Below are 19,704 nucleotides of genomic sequence, written 5' to 3' on the forward strand. Positions count from 1 at the left end.
GACGTAAAATAAAGAATGATTACGAAAAAAAAAAATATTTTAAAAATTCCTCACATTAAATAAAAAACTTTCAAGGTTTTTTTTTGTTTTTATTCATAATCGGACGTAGAAAACCATTCTATAGAAAATTATCATCAAATAAGAAAAAAAATGTCTTAAAAGTAAATTTTTTGTAATAAAAATCATAATACTCACCTGTTTTATAAATTCGAAGAATTCCAAAATGACATGTTCTTCGTTTGAAAATTTTACTTTCAAATAATATTTACATAGATTATTCCTTCATTACTTTTAAATAGCATATCACACAGCAAAATTTTATAATTGTAAGATCTCGATATGAATTTTAATGTGTAGTTTAAAAACAGAATAGCTGAATTCTAGTTTAAATTATTCTTTCAAAACTGAAAAATACTTACCACGAAAACGATAAAAATTTATTAATAATCAGCACAAATGATACTATTTCATCTAATTCGGATGATTATTTATTGTTGTTTTCCGAATTATATAGATACAGAAATATATACTATTCTATAAAGAAGGAGAATATTCTATAACTATTACAGTTCTGTACGTTTTGAATTCACATTTATCCATTGGAATGAAGAAAGCAATGTTGACTTCTCTTTGATTTGTAATGAATTGATGATCCAAAAAAAAAAATGTATTTTACCGTAATACACACATCTGTAACAGTATGCGATCCCAAAGTTGCAAGTTTGTTGATAATAGAAAGGTAAAAATTATTGAGAAATTGTTCTTCAAATGCTTGGCGTGTTCTGCTTCAATGTTTGGCATGTTCTGATTCGTTTTCTCAAGTTCTTCTGTCTTTTTCTAAGGGAAATTTTGCTTCTTATTTGCTGCTAAGAAAATGGCGTCGGTCTTTGCCAATGGTTATGATAGAACTCATGCTGATATTTTCAGGCTCCCGCTAGAGGGCGTACTCAAGCGTTGTGATCGCGAATTGACTTTAAAACGATGGCTGAAACTTAACTAATGAGATAGTTGGGTATACTATAGCCTACGTCACAGGTCGTGTTATTCCTACTAAATTTAACTAGTAAACAGCATTTTCTGCGAACCTGATTTCTAGCAACAAGTAAAAGCATCAAACGAAGTGTCTTGTTATAAGTCGCTACTCGGCAGGTTGGAATTGTATTAGTCTAGTTCCTNACTATAGGGGGCGTTGTTGTATGAGACGAATACCTGCGATTTCTATATGAACAGTTACTCTGGAGACGTCTTTAATGTAGCGTGTAGCATTGTAACGTTCCTTCTTTATTGTGGCTTATTAAATTTAAAAAAGAAAAATGTATGATATTTCTTCTTATGCAAACGAAAACAAAATGGTATCTCTTTTTTTTAGAGAAGGAACATCCAAAACACATCGGAAAAATATTTGTAAATAAACAGAAAAAATATGTATCTTCTTATTAGAGTTTTACTAAATTTAATGATGTGACATGAAAGGCCTATTTAATCTTTACATTCCATAGTTTTAATAATCATATTACTTCAAACATTAAAATAAGCAGAAAGTATACATAAGCATCATAATTGTATAGAATTTAGTTTTGTAAAAAAACTTTTTTGACTAAAATTTTTATCAGAAAATTTCAAGTTTCAGTAAAAATCATTATTTAGAAACTAAAAGACGTAAAATAAAGAATGCTTACAGAAAAAAACAATCCTAAAAATTCCTCACATTAAAAAAAAAACTTTCAAGGTATTTTTGTTGTTTTATTCATAATCGGACGTAGAAAACCATTCTATAGAAAATTATCATCAAATAAGAAAAAAAAAAATGACTTAAAAGTAAATTTTTTGTTATTAAAATCATAACACTCATCTGTTTTATAAATCCGAAGAATTCCAAAATGATATGTTCTTCGTTTGAAAATTTTATTTTCTAATAATATATACATAGATTATTTCTTCAATACTTTTAGATAACATACCACACAGCAAAATTTTATGATTGTAAGATCTCGATATGAATTTTAATATGTAGTTTAAAAACAGAATAGCTGAATTCTAGTTTAAATTATTCTTTCTAAAATACTTACCAAGAAAACGATAAAAATTTATTAATAATCAGCACAAATGATACTGTTTCATGTAATTCGGAGGGTTCTTTATTGTTGTTTTCCGAATTATGTAGATACAGAAATATATACTATTCTATAAAGAAGAAGAATATTCTATAACTATTACAGTTCTGTAAGTTCTGAATTCACATTTATCCATTGGAATGAAGAAAGCAATGTTGACTTCTCTTTGATTTGTAATGAATTGAAGACCAAAAAAAAAAAAAAAAATTATTTTACCGTAATACACACATCTGTAACAGTATGCGATCCCAAAGTTACAAGTTTGTTGACAATAGAAAGGTAAAAATTATTGAGAAATTGTTTTTCAAATGCTTGGCGTGTGCTGCTTCAATGTTTGGCATGTTCTGGTTCATTTTCTCAAGTTCTTCAGTCTTTTCCTGAGGGAAACTTTGCTTCTTATTAGCTGCTAAGAAAATGGCGTCAGTCTATTATGGTTATGATAGAACTCATGCCGATATTTTCAGGCTCCCGCCAGAGGGCGTACTCAAGCGTTGCGATCGCGAATTGACTTTAAAACGATGACTAAAACTTAACTAATGAGAAAATTGCATTTCTCAAACGACTTTACCAAATGCAATTCTTTATCGCAACACTTGAAAACGTCCTCTAGCGGAGAGGATATTTACAGGCTATTATTTATTAAGTTTTCATTTAGTTTTATCAGAATCATTGGCGAAGTAGAGCGCCTATTTTTTTAGCAGCAAATAGGAAGCAAAATTTCCCTGAAGAAAATGCAGAGGAACTTGAAAAAAAAAACGATCCAGAACATAGGTAAATCTCTCTAAAACAGAACGCGCCCAACACTTGAAAAACAATTTTTCTAGAATTTTCTCCCTTCTATTATCAACAATTTTTCAAAAGAAAACTTCTGATTTCGTGATCGCATTCTGTTACATATTTATGCATGACAGTAAAATATCTTTTTCTTCAATTCATCTATCTTCAATTCATTATAAATTAAAGTGAAATTAACATTGCTTATTACATTCCAATGAATAAATGTGATTTCAGAATGTGTAGAACAGTAATAATTATAGAATATTCTTCTTCTTCATAGAATGGTATATAGTTCTCTGTATCTAATTCGTACCTAATTCGAAAAACAATAAAGAATCATCCGAATTACTTGTAATAGTATCATTTGTGTTGATTGTTAATAAATTTTATCGTTTTCTTGATGAGTATTTTTTAATTTTGAATGATTAATTTCAACTAAAATTCAGGTGTTCTGTTTTTAAATTACATATTGAAATTCATATCGAGATCTTACAATTTCAAAATTTTATTGTATGGTATGTTATCTTAAATTAATGAATTGATAACCTATGTATATATATTATTTGAAAATAAAATTCTCAAACGAAGATTTTATTTTGCAATTCTCCACATTTATAAAGCAGGTAAGTGTCATGATTTTTATAATGAAAAATTTACTTGTAAATAATTTGTTTTTTTGGTTTGATGATAGTTCTCTACAGAATGGTTTTCTACGTCTGATTAAGAATAATAATAAGAAAAAAAAACAATATCGAAGTTTTTTTTATTTCAATATGAGGAATTTTTAGAATCATTTTTTTTATCGTAAGCATTCTTTATTTTACGTTTTTCAGTTGTAAAAAACAATTTTTAATTGAAACTTTAAATTTTTTGATAAAAATTGTCAAACAACTTTTTTTTGCAAAATTAAATGATATAACATTTTGGGTTTCTGTATGCATATTTTAATGTGTGATATTTATTTTAATGTGTGAAGTAATATGATTCAGAAAAGTATGGAATGGAAAGTCTAAATAGGAGTTTCATATTAGATCATTAAATTTTATAGAGTGATTTCGCTGGTATTAGGTTTTAACTCTAATAAGAAGAAAACATTTTCTTAAAGTTTATCTGCAAATATTTTTCCTACGTGTTTCGGATGTTCCATCTCCAAAAAAAAAAAAAANAAAAAAAAAAAAAAAAAAAAAAAAAAAAAAAAAAAAAAAAAAAGAGATTTCATTTTGTTTTCTCTTGCATAAGCAAGAATATCAAAATTTTTTCTTTTTTAAATTTAATAAACCACAATAAAGAAAGAATGTTACAATGCTACACTGACGGAAGTTCAATTGATAATCGTGTTGTGCTCAATAACAACGTATCAAATAACAACGCCCCCTATAGATCGTTGCGTTAGCGAATATTTGAAAATTTCGAATGGATTTTAGGATTGCTGGCTGAAGTCCCTTCCAGACGATATCCGAATTTCAGGATGATTCAGGACGAATTATTCTGCCGTTATAAGAGATAGATAAACACAGAGATTAACTCTTTATTTTATTCTTAGTTTTAAGAAAGCTTAGAACTTAAACATACAAAAATACACACATAAAAAAGATGTAATAGAAATGCAAAAAAGAAATAAATGTATAACTTAAAAGATTTACTTGTTTATTCACGCAGGTTTATTTAAAGGCATATTCAGATAAATATGCCTTTAAAGTTATTAGATATAAGAACTATACTAATAATATTTCAAACTAACTGAAATTCCCACTTTAAGTGAAACTTATTTGCCACCACCAATAAAAACATACCATCATCAATAATACATAAAATCATCAATGTAGAGTTAATTTTAGAAGGGAGATTGCAGCGTGCAACTCCCTGTTTCGCGTTATTTAATCATTTCCACGTGGTTTCCCAAATTACGATGTCTTTTAATCCGATGTAATTTAATATACGAATTTTGAATTTCAATTTATCACTCTTTAACCTGTTGAATTCACAATGACTCCATAGCAAGTTCTTATAATGTTCAGACAACTTTTTTATATATTTTTGAATGGTTTCTCATTTTTCGATAAGTTTAATTACACACCACGACACACAATGTTATAAAGACACTCAAAATTTGGATTTGAGTAACGATTATTTGTCAACAAGTTTTTCAAAATCCCCTTTTGACTTACTGGTTACAAAATAATTTTATGCTTTATGAATATTTTGTTTCTGTCACTTCCACTTGTATTTCTTGATTTCGATATTTTAAATACGACATTATTACATCCCGCATAATTAAAAGGTATTACTTTTGGACGTGGTCTATTCCGAGGATCACTTTATGGTAATCACTGGCCTAGGAAACAATTTTCAAAAATTCACTATGACATTGATTTGTCTTTTCCTATTTTTAACTATCGAATAGTATTATTTAATTTTTTTAAAACTACTTCTTTCTTACAAAATTGCTTCAGAAAACCAATTTTTGATGTCAGTGTCTTTTGTTTTTTCAAAAAATTTTTCTGTCAATCTTTGACTTTGCTCACAACTCAATGTGTTTTTCCAGTCTCCAACAACACCTTTTCTAACATTGCTTTTTGCTAAAACCCTAGAAGGTAAATCCAAACTGGTGACGAACTCAGCTACGTATTTAACTCCAGAATAAGTTTCAGAATTCGACTCTTTCATGCCGGAAAGGCTTGGCCAGCAATAATGTTTCTGCATGTATTCATAACTACTGAACAGAATGATATTGTTGAGAACAGAGTTGTCTTTCTCGATTGCTTCAGAGTATTCTTGACCCAAAAAATTCGAAACAGACACAACAACGCCCCTAATGTCTTTTTTCATCTCTTCATATGTTGTATAAAAGACGTTCGAATCATTACGATGGGGATACCAAGAGAGTAAATGATCAAAATAATCATTGTACTCCAATTCCCCATCCATAAAAAGTTCAAAAAAATGATTAAATTTGCCATCCCAGTATCCAAAGCCTGGATGATTTTGTGCGTGATGATAAAAAGATACACAGCAATCTTTTGGATTCCGCGCAACAAATATGTACTTTGCTTCAGGGGACAATGAGAGATGGTTGTAGGGTAGATGCGTTTTAATACATCCGGGTTTCTTCATTTTCTGAATGCCTTCAAATCCATACATGTCGATGAATGGGCAATATTTGATGAATTCCGACACGTCCAAGTTACCTGTTTTTCCGATATTCAGTTCTTCGCCCTTGCGGAAAATATACATGAGTATATGCTGCATCCAAGTTGTGCCACATTTAGGATAAGTAACAATAAAGGTGTCATTAGGTTGAGCCTTGTAGTACAGCGCTTCTCTAAAACATGTTGGAGAGAACATAGAAGGATAAATGATTCCGTTCATGATGCTATACAACGGTGCTTTTCCTATTTTTTCCATATTTAAATCCACTAATTTGGAATGTCTGAAAAAGGAAAAAAATAAGATTGAAATGAAAAATAATGAAAATGACGAAAAAGATTTTTCGTGATTACACTACCGTTAGAAATCGAGGATTGCATTGAAGCATAATTTAGTTCAAATCTGCAGCAACTTTTGAGGAATAAAACGCATGGTTCAGTTCAGCACTTATTAAAATTACAGCAACCTACTTAAATGGTAGCGATATTACGGTTTAACATTGAATTGAGTTTTCTGCGAAAGTAAATATACCTATTTTAAAAACCAAATAAGTTTTATGAACATAAATAGGGCCGCTTATGTAAAGGTTTCGTTGTCCCCACGCCAGCTGAATACGGAGCTCGTATACACACAGAGTCTGGCGTGGATGTCGGCAAAGTACGGTGCTCGTATACTCTGGGCATTACGTGAATGCAGGCTAAATACTGTGCTCGTGTATACACAAGGGCTTGCATGGATGTCGGCACACTACAGTGCTCGCATACACAAGGGCTTGGGTGGATGTCGGCAAAGTACAGTGCTCGTATACACAAGGACTTGCGTGGATGTCGGTGAACTACGGTGCTTGTATATTCGAAAAACTCATTGAAAAAAGTTCAGAAAAAAGTATAAAGTCGATACTGATTACGTAATTTTCAGACCTAAAACATCCAAGAAAACGGTTTTCTTTAGTACAAGAAGCAAATCCGAGATGTATATAAACAGATTTTGGTAATTTGCACTCGTAATTTACAATTTACAATTTTGGTAATTTAGAATGCCAAAGGGAGCTCCTTTAATCGGAAGTCGAACGAGGAAGAACTTTAGCTTTTAAAGAAATGGGCTTGAGTGGTTCCCAAATTGCAAAAAATAGGAAGGTCCAAAGCTAGAGTAAATAGTTACGTCCGGAATCTTGCAAGCTGTAACAGTAAACAGCGTATCGGAAGGCAAAAAAATTTCATCTAGAATCAAGAAAGACGAATCTGAAAGACGTGAGATGTCATCTGCACAAAATAAAAATGAAATGCAGTTACCATGCAGCAGCGGCTTGGTTAGAAATTATTGAAACAATACTTCAAACATTCAATTTAAAAATATTAAGGCAAAACCTCAGCTCACTAAATTGCACAAAGATGCTCGTTTAGAATTTGCAAAGCAACATCTTAAGAAAGGTACGAATTGGAGCGATGTGGTCTGTTCGGTTGAAAAGAAATTTAATTTGGATGTACCAGATGAATGTCGATATTTTTGGTATGATTTACAGACTGAGCCACACTTGTTTTTTAAACGTAAATTTGGTGATGGGTTCGTTATGATTTGGGATACTTTTGGAGCAGGCTGTACAACTCTAACTATTTTTTTACAAACTAAAATGAATTCAATTCAGGATATGTTGGGAGTTAATTTATTGCCTGTTGCTTCTCTTATAACATCCGGAGACTGGACCTTCCAACAAGACAATACGGCAGTCCATACTTAGTATACTTGATGTAATAACAGTGCAGAATTAGTACTTTTTTCCAACTTACTTTGTTTCGAAATCTTGTTATGACGCATAAATTACTGTTTAATGTATTTAACTATTAATTTCATTTTGATTTTGTTATGTCATAATCTTTGGCTGTATTATAAAATAAAATCATGTAAGTCCTTTCTTCTAACATTTTACCACTTCCTTCAGTAACTTACTTTTATGCAACACTGTATGAGGTTTATGTGTGTAGATTAGCGGTTCCCGAGTGGCGTTCCGCGGAAGCCTAGGGCTCTGTGGAAGAGTGTAAGGGGTTCTGCTAATAATTAGTTTTTATAACCAGTGATGAGTTTTGAAAGCTTAGATTATATTTAAATCCAAGCTATAATTCATAATTTAGTTAATTCTTCGGTCTGCCTTTATGAAATTATTTCAAGTAAAATGCCATAGAAATAGCAATGGCATTTTTCAAAGAAAATATGCTATTTTTAACAACAATAAATTGTACAAATTATAAAAAGAACAACAATTTATAAAATATTGCATTAGTACTTCTCATTGCATTTTTTAAATCAAAATAAAATCAATATTATTAATGAAGAAATATGTTTCCCTAATAACTATTTTCAACTTTTATTGCAGTTCTTCTAAGTTTCATTTCATTCATTTTCAGCTTATGTATATACACTGAAAACAAATTCCTAACTAGACTGGATATAGCACAAGCATTGCAAATTCAACTGTCAGACAGAAACATAATTTAAGATTATTAATAATAAAACAGTTAGAAGTCTTTATACTCCTAATTAAATATTTAGAAATAATCTTTTATAGATTCACAATCACCTTGATGAACTTCATAAAGTAGGAGTTCAGCTGAAATGTGGTTGATTATTAAGGGTTTCGTAACCGAAAAACCCTGGTGTAGATAAAAGTTATCCAGAAATAATTTGATAAATAAATAAATAAATGCTAAATTGTTTTATAAATTAAATAAAAATTGAATAATTAATATTAATTAATGATTAAAAACTAATAATTGCTGACAAATTGTTAGATGCGTTTTAAACATGTCTGAAGTAAGGGTTAAGTATGCGCTTTCTCTTAATAAAGTTATACGACGCAAAAAGTATCACAAATTAACAGACTTACTCTAGTAACAAAAATAAAGCCTAATAAGTAGTCATTCTATGGTGACAAAAAACAGTCTTACTATAGTATGGGGTCTCCCTGGCCGAGTGGTTTCGGCCAGCAAGCGATCTGTCGCGTGAAGGTATCAGGTTTAACCAGTACGCAGCTGCTCTGCTATTAGGCAGTAGCATCATTCTTTTTACAGATTTGTAAAATTGAGTCAGGTTAATATTACTCTAGTCACGTGTTCCGGTCAGTCAAAACGTAAAATTAATAATATAGAATTCAAAACAGCATGACTTTTTGCGTAATAAACTGGCAATGATAATGTTTTAAAAGAATTTAATTATATATATTTGAAATTATTTTTTATTTAATGGTTTTAGTTTTTAGTGGGTAACTCAATACACATACATCATATTCCCCTCGATAAAATTGTGTCGATTTCAACAGATGGGGCCAAAGTATGACCGGTGTAAGAAAAGGGTTTGTTGCTATTTTGAAAGAAAAAATTAATCAAGAGATACTTGTTTACCATTGTATCATTCACCAAGAAGCGCTCTGTAAGCAAACATTTCCGGATGAAATTTGTAAAGTTATGGAATTAGTGATTACCATTATCAACTCCAGTTTAGCTAAAGCTCCTAATCATCGCCAATTCAAAGAATTTTTTATTCGAAATGGAGAGTGAGTGCACTGATCTTTTGCTTCATAGCAAGGTACGTTGGTTATCCAGAGGGAACGTTTTAAAACGTTTCGCGTCCCTTTTTCCGGAAATTAAAGCATTTCTCCTTGAGAAGGGCGTTCACTATCCAGAACTAACAGACGATCAGTGGATCCAAAACTTTTATTTCATGGTAGACGTTACGTCTCATCTAAATCAGCTTAATCGTAAACTACAAGGGAAAGGAAACTTAATTTTTTCGATGTTAGACGAAGTAATAACATTCGAAAACAAATTATCCATTTTTGCTCAGGATTTTGAAAGGGAAACATTGTTTCACTTTCCGAGCCTGCTGAAGCATCGCCAAGAAAATTAATCCTCTATTGATAAACACCATTTTAAAACAATAATTTTAAATATGAGGGAAGCATTTCTCAGCAGGTTTCAGGAATTTAAAAAGGGCAGAGCAACTTTAGCATTTGTCAAAAATCCTCTTAATGCTACGATAACCGAGTTGAAATTTTCTTCTTTTGAAATTGACATTGGTAGCTTTGAAATACAATTGCTGGATTTAAAAAACAAGGAGATGGCCCTCTAAATTCGAACGTCTTTGTGTTGAATTGGAAATATTGGAGAAGAAAAAATTTGATCTTAGTACACAGCACAAGTGGTCTGCTTTGAATGACCTGGAGACATGATCATTTTCAACGCTTGGAATAGTATTTCTGACTCTTACGATCAGCTGAAAAAGCTCGCGTTTGCTGTTTTTTCCCTTTTCGGTTCTACATATATATGCGAACAATCTTTTTCAAGCATGAACATTATCAAGAGCAAACTGAGAAGTCGTCTTATTGATGAGAACTTGGAATCACGCTTAAAATTAAAATCAACAACATACAAACCTGACTTACTCAAACTTTCCAAGGAGATGCAAGCACATTGTTTGCATTAATAAATATTTATTAAGTATGAAATTTAGTTTTATTTAGTGTACTACTTATTAAGTGTAATAAAAGTTTACTAAACAAGCAGATTTGACTCCCAATTTCTTTAAAAAATTGTTGTAATGTTCATATTTGGCTCTTTGGCTAATAAGTTTGCCGACCACTGCCCTAGACCGAAGAATTTCAATCAGCCCATCCGACCCAGAAATACAATAGTATTACGTAGACATCGTGACTGCCCAAGCCCGAGCTTCGATCTAGCCTCACAAAGCAAAAACACTCAATCGAAGTAGCACATTAAATTTTTACACATTAATGTAATTTTTTACGCACCTTTTTACACCTTACCTAGACCAAAAATTTCATTGAAAGTACTGCAAAATGTTTTGAAATTTTGTATCATTAGTCCTAGCTCGAAGTCCGAAAACTTTTTTCAGTAAACGAACCTGGGGCCCGCTTCATCTATAGCAAACAATAAAGATCAAAACAAGTTCAATTCGAAGTTCAAACTTAAGTATTTCTAATAATCGTCTCTATCTGTTTCATATCGCAATTAAACCTGTTTTGTTTTTTACGACTGTGACTCATCATATTTCGATAGTGTTTCTACTTTTTACTCGCTTACAAAATAACCCCCAATGAGCATACTTTTTAGTTTTGATTTTTAATTCGAATTCTAAAAATATGCATAAAGTGTGGTCTTTACGGAACACCCATTATTTGAAAGAGTGAAAGAGTTATTGAAAAAGATTTTTTTAGCATTTGACGCATCTTCAAATGTAACAATCGAAGCAAAGTTATTATGAACATCACTATCAAAGGAAAATGCAGTTGCGAATATTTAATGACAATATTCAAATCAAGTAACGTATATTCAATGACAAATAATAGAATTGAATAATAGATGTAGTTAATACTGTTGTTCTCCTCTTTTTAAAAGTGCCTTTTTATTACGCACGAGGCAATATTTAACCCTTTCGCACCGGATGGGACATATGCTGTCCCAGTCAGGTAAATTTTTGATATTACGTCTGGGACAACATATGTCCCAGTTACTGAAAAATATCTAGGATAGAAAATAACGCCCACTTTGTTCTCCAAATCGATTTTAAGGCCGTCTCATCGTTCTGAGTCCATAAATTTCTCACGTCAATCGTTCCAGGTCTAATCAAGCAAGCGACAACTTGCTCCGGACAGCGAATAAATGTTTTCGAGTGGTAGTTTATTAATTGTTATTTTTGTTTTAATAAATATTCAATTTATTAGGTTTTCAGCCATCACTATTGCTAAATAATTCGAAGGCTTATTCGAAGGCTCCTTCCTCAGATGGAGGGTTAGCTCCTGGCGGTGCTGATGCTAAGATAACCACCACATATGAGTATGAGCATGATGAAGGATCGAAATGAGTCGAAAGAGCATTTACCCTGATAACAAGTTGAGACAGCTCGCTTATATTAGTGAGTCTTCTGAAACTGAAAACATCGAAGAGGAGACTGAAAATGAAGTCGTTTCACCCAATCGCAATGATTTGTTTGATGATGGAGTTGAGCTCCAGAACCAGAATCTACCATCATTTTCAAGGTCCCACCCAACTAACTTTACACCACGAATGCCACTAGTTACTTACATCAAGGGTCAAACAAATTTCTCTATTGGCAGCGTAGCCACCGAAGTGGATTCTTTCTTCAAGATCATTCCCAAAAGCTTATTCATTTACATTGCCCAACGTACGAACGAAAGTATTGAAATGGAAAGAAAGAACATTTGGAAATGCGAGCAAAGAAGTCAATAAGCAAAGGCCCTCATCCTCCAAAACTATATCATCATCATCATCAACAGCGAGACTTTTCAATGTTGGAAACCATTTCCCTTGAAGGAAAAACACGCAGAAGATGTGCATGGTGCGCAAATATGAATAAAGAGGCACACTCGAAAATAGTGTGCACCTCTTGCAACGTAGCACTGTGCAAGAACTGTTTACCGCCCTACCACGCCCCCAAGAAACCCAGACTTCAGATACTGTTGTTCCTCCACTACTTTCAATTTTTTACCTTTCTTATTTTATAACTGTTAATTTCGAAAAGTGCTTATAAATAAATAAGTTAATAAAAATGTTAACGCAAATGTACATGAAAAGGTTAATTAAAAAACGTTGCCTAAAATAATCATCAAAATATTAGGTTCCATGTCAATAAAAATGAGTTATTGATTCTAGAATTCCGGCCGGGACATACCCTGTCCCGGGGTTTAGATGCTTTGGGGTTACGGAGGGACATATGCTGTCCCATCAATGAAGCTTGTGAAATCATTGTTATTGAAGGTTCGCAGTTATGGGGTCGTTTATGCGTCTCCAAGACCTTCAACGTTTTAGGCATAAAAGTTATTTTATCTAATAATCGCTTGGAGGAGAAATAACTGATCCCGGCAATAAGGCGCATTTGGACTGATTTTTCGCCGTATTGAAAGGGTTAAAGAAATTCGTTAAATAATGACTTATTAGTTTGATATTTTTAAGAATAGGTTTTATTTTATTTTATAACCGTCGTTGAACAGCCGACCCAATTTCATGGGTTTACGACTACTTACGTTCAACTCCGTAGCCTTGTAATTTTGAACCAATCCAGAAGACAAGGAAACTCCTGGATCAGTACCCCCAGAGGTATTGATTTGTTGTGGGAACATGGAGGACTTTGAGACTCGACAGATTTAACGTGCATCAGTCACCATTTACTACACGGGGAGTCTTCGGCCGGCGAGGATCGAACCCACGACCTCTTGGATATGGGCCCAGCGCCCTACCGACCAGGCTATCCCGGCCCTTTAAGAATAGGTTAAGTGTTCTGTAGATTGTAGTTAGCTTAGTACGGTACATAATTGATTCCATTAGATTAGTTTCAGATCCAATAAACAGATGGCAGCACATTTATTTGCAGGTATTGAACCTTAATTGAAATGTTTTAAAGACCGTTCAGAATCGCAAGTAAAAGGTTGTAATTGTATTTAAAAGTGCAAGGTTGTAAGCGTCCAATTTTAGTTTACAGGAAGTATGTAAAAAGACATCGAGACTTTTTACCCCCTTCTCATACATGATAAATAATTATAAGATTTTCGCTATTGACGTTTTTTTAAAATTGTCTTTTAAAATACTTTAATCAGTTTTCTGGATAATAGAAAGAAAATAAAATTTTGATTTTAATAGAGATACCGTAAGAGGAAATTAACTTTTTTTTCAAGGAGTTTTAATACATTTCATTTTTTATATTTCAATTTATTAGGTTCATAATTTAATTCTGACGGAGTTAAAAATTTTCTCTTATCTGGTTATATTCATTTTTCTCTTTTAATTACCCTCTTTTAATTTATTACATTTTTTTAAAAATAAGTAGTCCAGGAAGTATTACTTGACTCTTTTTCCTTCCTTTTACTTCAAAAAATAACTCTTATTGTAAATATCTTTATTTGCTTAAAAAAAGAACTTAAATGCAATGTCATAAACTGTTAGTTCTAACGAGGAAGCACTAATACACTACCTCGTTAAAAAACTTCATACGAATAAGTTACACTCAGCGTAATATTTAAAAAAGTGAAATTCGAGAAATTTATTTTCAGCTGAGAAAAAAGTGTTAAACAGAGACAGTGGAACAAAAGAAGGTGCTTTTACCATAATACTTTCTAGATTAATTTCTTAAAGAAGAGATATTTTATCATAATGAAAGCACTTAACATTTTTCTTTCGCTTTTTGTTCCTCTTAAGTATTCTAATTTTAATATATTCCAAGAATATTTCTTTAAATAACCGTTTTAAATTACGTCATAATTCTTTTTGATTTAAAAATCTTATTTTAGTAGAAGGAAAAAATATTTTCTTTCATGTTTTAATGTTTTAAAATTTCATACTTTTTCCCGTTGAGCTTGTTTTATTATGAACAGATAAAAATGTACTTTATTTTGAAAATGATAAACTAGAAAAATAAAATTTCTTCAGCGTTTTATTATTAATCTCCCGAGATTCATCTGGAAACTCGACTTTATAAACAAAATATATACAGACAATTGTCAAAGTATTATTAAATGAACATAACTTTATTTTGAAAATAATTATTTGGAAGAAAATTTTTTTTCAACTGTTTTATCAATAATCTCCCGCTTTTAATCCAGAACCCCAACTTAATAAATAAAATATATTAAGACAATTATCAATCTATTATTGAATAAAACAGAAATTTATTTTGAAAGCAATTAATTAGAATAATAAAATTTTTCAACTGCTTTATCATTAATCTCCCGACTTTAACCCAGAACCTTAATTTAATAAATAAAATATATAAAGACAATTGTCAACCTATTATCGAATAAAACAGAAATTTATTTTGAAAGCAATTAATTAGAAGAATAAAATTTTTCAACTGCTTTATCATTAATCTCCCAACTTTAATCCAGAACCTCAACTTAATAACTAAAATATTTAATAGTAAAATACTTAATAATAATACTAAATAATTAGTACTAAAATACTTAATAATAATACTAAATAATTAATACTAAAATACTTAATAATAATAATAAGACAATTGTAAACCTATTATCGAATAAAACAGAAATTTATTTTGAAAATAATTAAATAGAAGAAAAAAATTTCTTCAATATTTTATCATTAATTTTTTGACATTAATCCGGAACCTTGACTTTATATGCAAAATATAAAAAGACAATTGTCAACATATTATCGAATAAAACACAACTTTATTTTGAAAATAATTAACTCGAAGAATAAAATTTATCATATCGTTTGCACTAATTAATTAGGATATTTTAAGTCACACCCTCGAAAAATTAATATTGAGTCCTGGAACGAAAAGATCCAATCATAAGATTAAATTTATTCAGGGTGGCCAGTTTTTTTTATTTTGCGCACTGTACATGGGAAAGAAACTTACCACTGTAATAGAAAAAGTAACATGTATGACCCTAATTCAATTAGTTTAAAGACGCACAGCTGTTTTAATGCTACAAACGAATCAACATTGGCAGGCATCAGAATAGGGAGAAATATAAGAAAATTAACCGAATTGATCACTGGTGAGAGCTAAGACTGAACGCTACAGACAGAACTGGCGAATAGGAAAGAATCAGAAACCGAAAGCAACAGAGTGGAAACGGAATAATATGAATAATGTATGGAAATTTTACAGGAAATAGAGAATAATAAGTCTAATCTAAAGAAATCAACATTATATTTTGAGGGAAAAAGATTTAATAAATGGTGGAGAATTATTTTTTTCCCGGATGAAATAAAGCACGGAGAAATATTTTCTGCATGTCACACATTAATAGTCTGATGAATAAAATTTGAAGTCTGACATCAGCATATTTTTTTTTCAGAAAATACGTATAGGATGTTTTTTTAGGACGACCTGTACACACCTTCTTACAGAAAATATTTTATTTTTTCGATTAAGTATATGGTAATAAATAAGCATCTATCTATCTACCTACATACATATCTATCTATCTATCTATAGCATAATAGATGAATACAAAAAGGACAAAAAGAAAAGGAAAAAAAATGAAGAAAATTAAGAAAAACATTAAGTTTTATTGACTGCGCATAAGCTGCAAGTAAACAGAACTCATAAATAAAGTTCAAAATATAGAGAAAACAAGGAAAAATTACAGAACAATAAAAAAAAGCGAAAAATAATAATAAAAATCCGGAAAAAAATTCCGAAAAAATGGAAAAAAAAGCTAATAAAATCAGGAAAATGAAAAATTTTCTCAGCTCACACGATTATATCCGTAAAAAGGATATAATCGTGTGAGCTGATATAAAGATTATATCTTTTATTTTCCAGATTTTTATATTTTTTCTTCTCATTTTTTCCCCCGGATTTTTATTATTATTTATTTTTCCCTCTTTGTTTCTCTGTAATTCCCCTCTCTCTCTCTTTGTATATATATATATATATATATATATATNAGGTAATAAAGAAAGGGTTTCTTTTCAGTTAAAATTATAGATAATAGCTTTCAAGTTGTTTATTAATTAATAATATTTTTTAGTTTACTTTTTATGAAAAAATTTGTGTAGAGTGTTTTTTTTTTTTTTATATATATATATATATATATATATACGTAAAAATATCTCTCGATCTAAGGGTTATAGAAGCATTGTTTAAATTGAAGAAATGTTTCAAATTAAAGTTAGTTCTCATCATATCATAGTTTTGATCACATGACGTGTTTTTAGTAAAGTTAATTTCTTACAATTTGTTTTAATGCACAAACCTTAAATTAAAAAATTGATTTTTACGTGCTCTTAAACTAGTAAAAAAAAGTGAAAAAAAATCCTTTTTTCATTTCCATGAAAATGCTACTTTTGAGGAAAGAAATAGAAGAAGGAAATTGTCTGTTTCAGGAACCTTATCAGTATTTTGTTACGTTTTAGAAAACGCAACAAGGACTTTTCTCACTTACATGACGGTGGCTGCAAACTTATTTTGAATGAATTTGCAGAAATTAAAGATACCTTGATATGTTCGGATGAATATTTCAATCCTATCATTAGATAAATAAAATATTTAGAGCTAAATTTGCAAACAAATGTAAAAAATGAAACTGAATTAAAGAACAATATTTTTTTAAAATGAGAACTACTTATAAATGGATTGCATTGTATAATTCATTCCTTTTTGCTTAAAATTATCTAAATCAATTTAAATTTTGAAATGAACAAGTGCAATATATTGATAGATATGAAGTAGTTAAAATTAATATTTAATCATATTAACAAAGTTCATATAGAAGTTAAAGGTTAACAGTTTGCTATTTCTCACAAATGTAAAAGGAATAACAACAATTTTGATTCACAATTCAATTTTTTCTTTGGAATGTTTAACTAAAATTTTCTACTATTTTCATCAAGAAATTCCCCTTTTAACGACATATTTCATCTCATATTCGAAATATAACTCAGTAAGTAAAACTGAGACAAAAATACATCAGTATAAAGTAAAATTATTATTTAGCTATTTTTACAATTAATGTTACAGAGATTAAAAATTATTTCTATACATCATATAATTAAAAGAAATTTTAATCTAGAAAATGTACATATAATTCCTTTGTTACATTAATTGTTCTTTCCATACTTTCGATATTCATTAAAAAATAAACCAAACCTTTCACAAAATTTGTTCAATGTACCTACTGGCTACTCCAAAAGTGAAGTTGAGTGGTTAACACGTGCTATTTTCTCAGGATATATGCTGTTGCATCCATACATCATTGCAGTGCATGGATATATCATGCATATATCTCAGAATATATGCTATTGCATGCATCTATAGGACTTTTCTCACATCGTCACATTCATTCTTAGGTAGGGGACTTTTCTCACATCGTTAGGTGTTTTTACATAGAAAACGGATTTCAAATGTTCCCATAAACAGAAATCTAAAGGACTGATATCTGGAGATCTCGATGGCCACGAAAAAGGCAGTCTAGGCCCAGTTCACCTATTACCAAAAATTGCATTTATGGATTCCTTCATTCATAAGGATTTATGGGGAGGAGCACCATCTAACTGGAACCATACGGTCTTGAATTTATATAGTGGAATGTGTTCCATAAATTCATCTCTAGAAGTACGAATTTAATTTAAGTAACACATACTTGTTAATGTGTCTGTTATGTGTTTCCATATTGGGCCCAAAATCTGGTTCCCATAAATTCCACATCACACATTTATGGAAAACTTTTGTTAATTGCGAACATCCTTTACATAAAAATGGTTTAAATCACTCCAGTGGGCCGGGATAGCCTGGTTGGTACGGAGCTGGACTCACTTTTGTGAGAGCTGGAGTTTGAATACAGCTGGCATAAGACTCTCCGTGTAGTAAATTGAGGCTGGTGCACGTTAAATCTGTCGGGTCACGAAGCCTTCCATGTTCCCATAACAAATAATACCTCTGGGGGTACTGGATTGGAAATTGATCGTTTTCTGGTTCAGATCAAAATTGCAATCTGTGGATGAATGAATGGATGAATGAATGAATGGATGTATGAATGAATGTATGAATGAAGGGATGTAGGAATGGGTCCACCCTATATGGTGACGCATGGGTGTGACAGAAGTCGAATTCCAGGCCATAGATGATGCCACTGGTGAACAAGAACAATCGCACCCCCAGTGCCGTAATGGCCTACGGCAACAGCAACAACAAATCACTCCAGTAGTGTTCAATGTGATGCGATATTGGACCGTCTAGAGAAAACTTACATTCGTCAGTTCAGACAACTGATTGGATTTTCTTTCTTTCTGAACTTTCGATTTTCTTCAAGTTGAATTAGACACCAGTTACAGTAATCCTGTCTTCTCTGGTAGTCATTTGGTTGAAGTGCCTGTTGTCCATGAATATTAACCGGTTGCCATTCATACTTTCTAAGTATTCTTTGAGATATTTAATTGCTATCAGGAACTTCTTCTGCTTTCTTGGCGATCGAAAGAAAAAAAAAAAAAAATGAAAGAAGTAAAATATCAATTTCTTCATCATCTCTTCGATTTCTCGTTTTTTTTTACTGTCTGTGATAAGTTCCAGTACTTCTTAATCTTTCCATTAAACCCCGTTCAAAGTGTTTCAACCAGCTTGGCCTATTTGTATATCTTGCCTGTCATTCCATGACTGCTACAGATGGCATAATGATGGCGTGTTTGATCAGAGTTTTTTTTAATGCTATAATGACGCATATTGATATGAAAGTGATGTAATTATTTTTTAAATAAGTGCTATGATTTTCATAGTAAAAAATTTACTCGTGAAATTTTTTTTTCTAATTAGATGATAGTTCTCTACAGAATGGTTTTCTACGTCTGATTAAGAACTTTAAGACTAGGAAAAAGAAACAATATGAATTTTTTTATTATTTCAATATGAGGAATTTTTAGAATCATTTTTTTTATCGTAAGCATTCTTTATTTTGAGTTTTTTAGTTTATAAATAAAGAATTTTTTTATTGAGACTTTAAATTTTTTGCTAAAAGTTGGTGTCAAGAAACTTTTTCTTTTTCAAAATTAAATGGTATAACGTTATGTGCTTCTATAAACTTTTTGCATGATTTTAATGTTTGAAGTACTACGATACAGAAAAAAGTATGGAATGTAAAATTTAAATAGAACTTTCACACTGGATCATTATATTT

General features: G+C 30.8%; 1 protein-coding gene across 3 annotated transcripts in view; it reads right to left on the bottom strand.

Moving 5' to 3' along the window:
- Nucleotides 1–4,411: 4,411 nt before the first annotated feature.
- The window catches only part of LOC107449465 (sulfotransferase ssu-1-like), a 67,372-nt gene continuing 52,079 nt past the window's right edge, over nt 4,412–19,704 (bottom strand). For 2 of the 3 annotated variants that reach the window (XM_071180649.1, XM_071180648.1), the window contains one exon: nt 4,412–6,321. In XM_071180649.1, coding sequence (XP_071036750.1) covers nt 5,328–6,296 — 969 coding nt within the window. In that variant the 5' untranslated portion in view covers nt 6,297–6,321 and the 3' untranslated portion in view covers nt 4,412–5,327. Of the gene's footprint in view, nt 6,322–15,443; nt 15,618–19,704 lie in introns of those variants that run through there. The other variant, XM_016064990.3, reaches the window with a different exon arrangement.

Source organism: Parasteatoda tepidariorum, chromosome 5 (assembly GCF_043381705.1).
Source record: "Parasteatoda tepidariorum isolate YZ-2023 chromosome 5, CAS_Ptep_4.0, whole genome shotgun sequence".
In the NCBI taxonomy this organism is placed as follows: domain Eukaryota; kingdom Metazoa; phylum Arthropoda; class Arachnida; order Araneae; family Theridiidae; genus Parasteatoda; species Parasteatoda tepidariorum.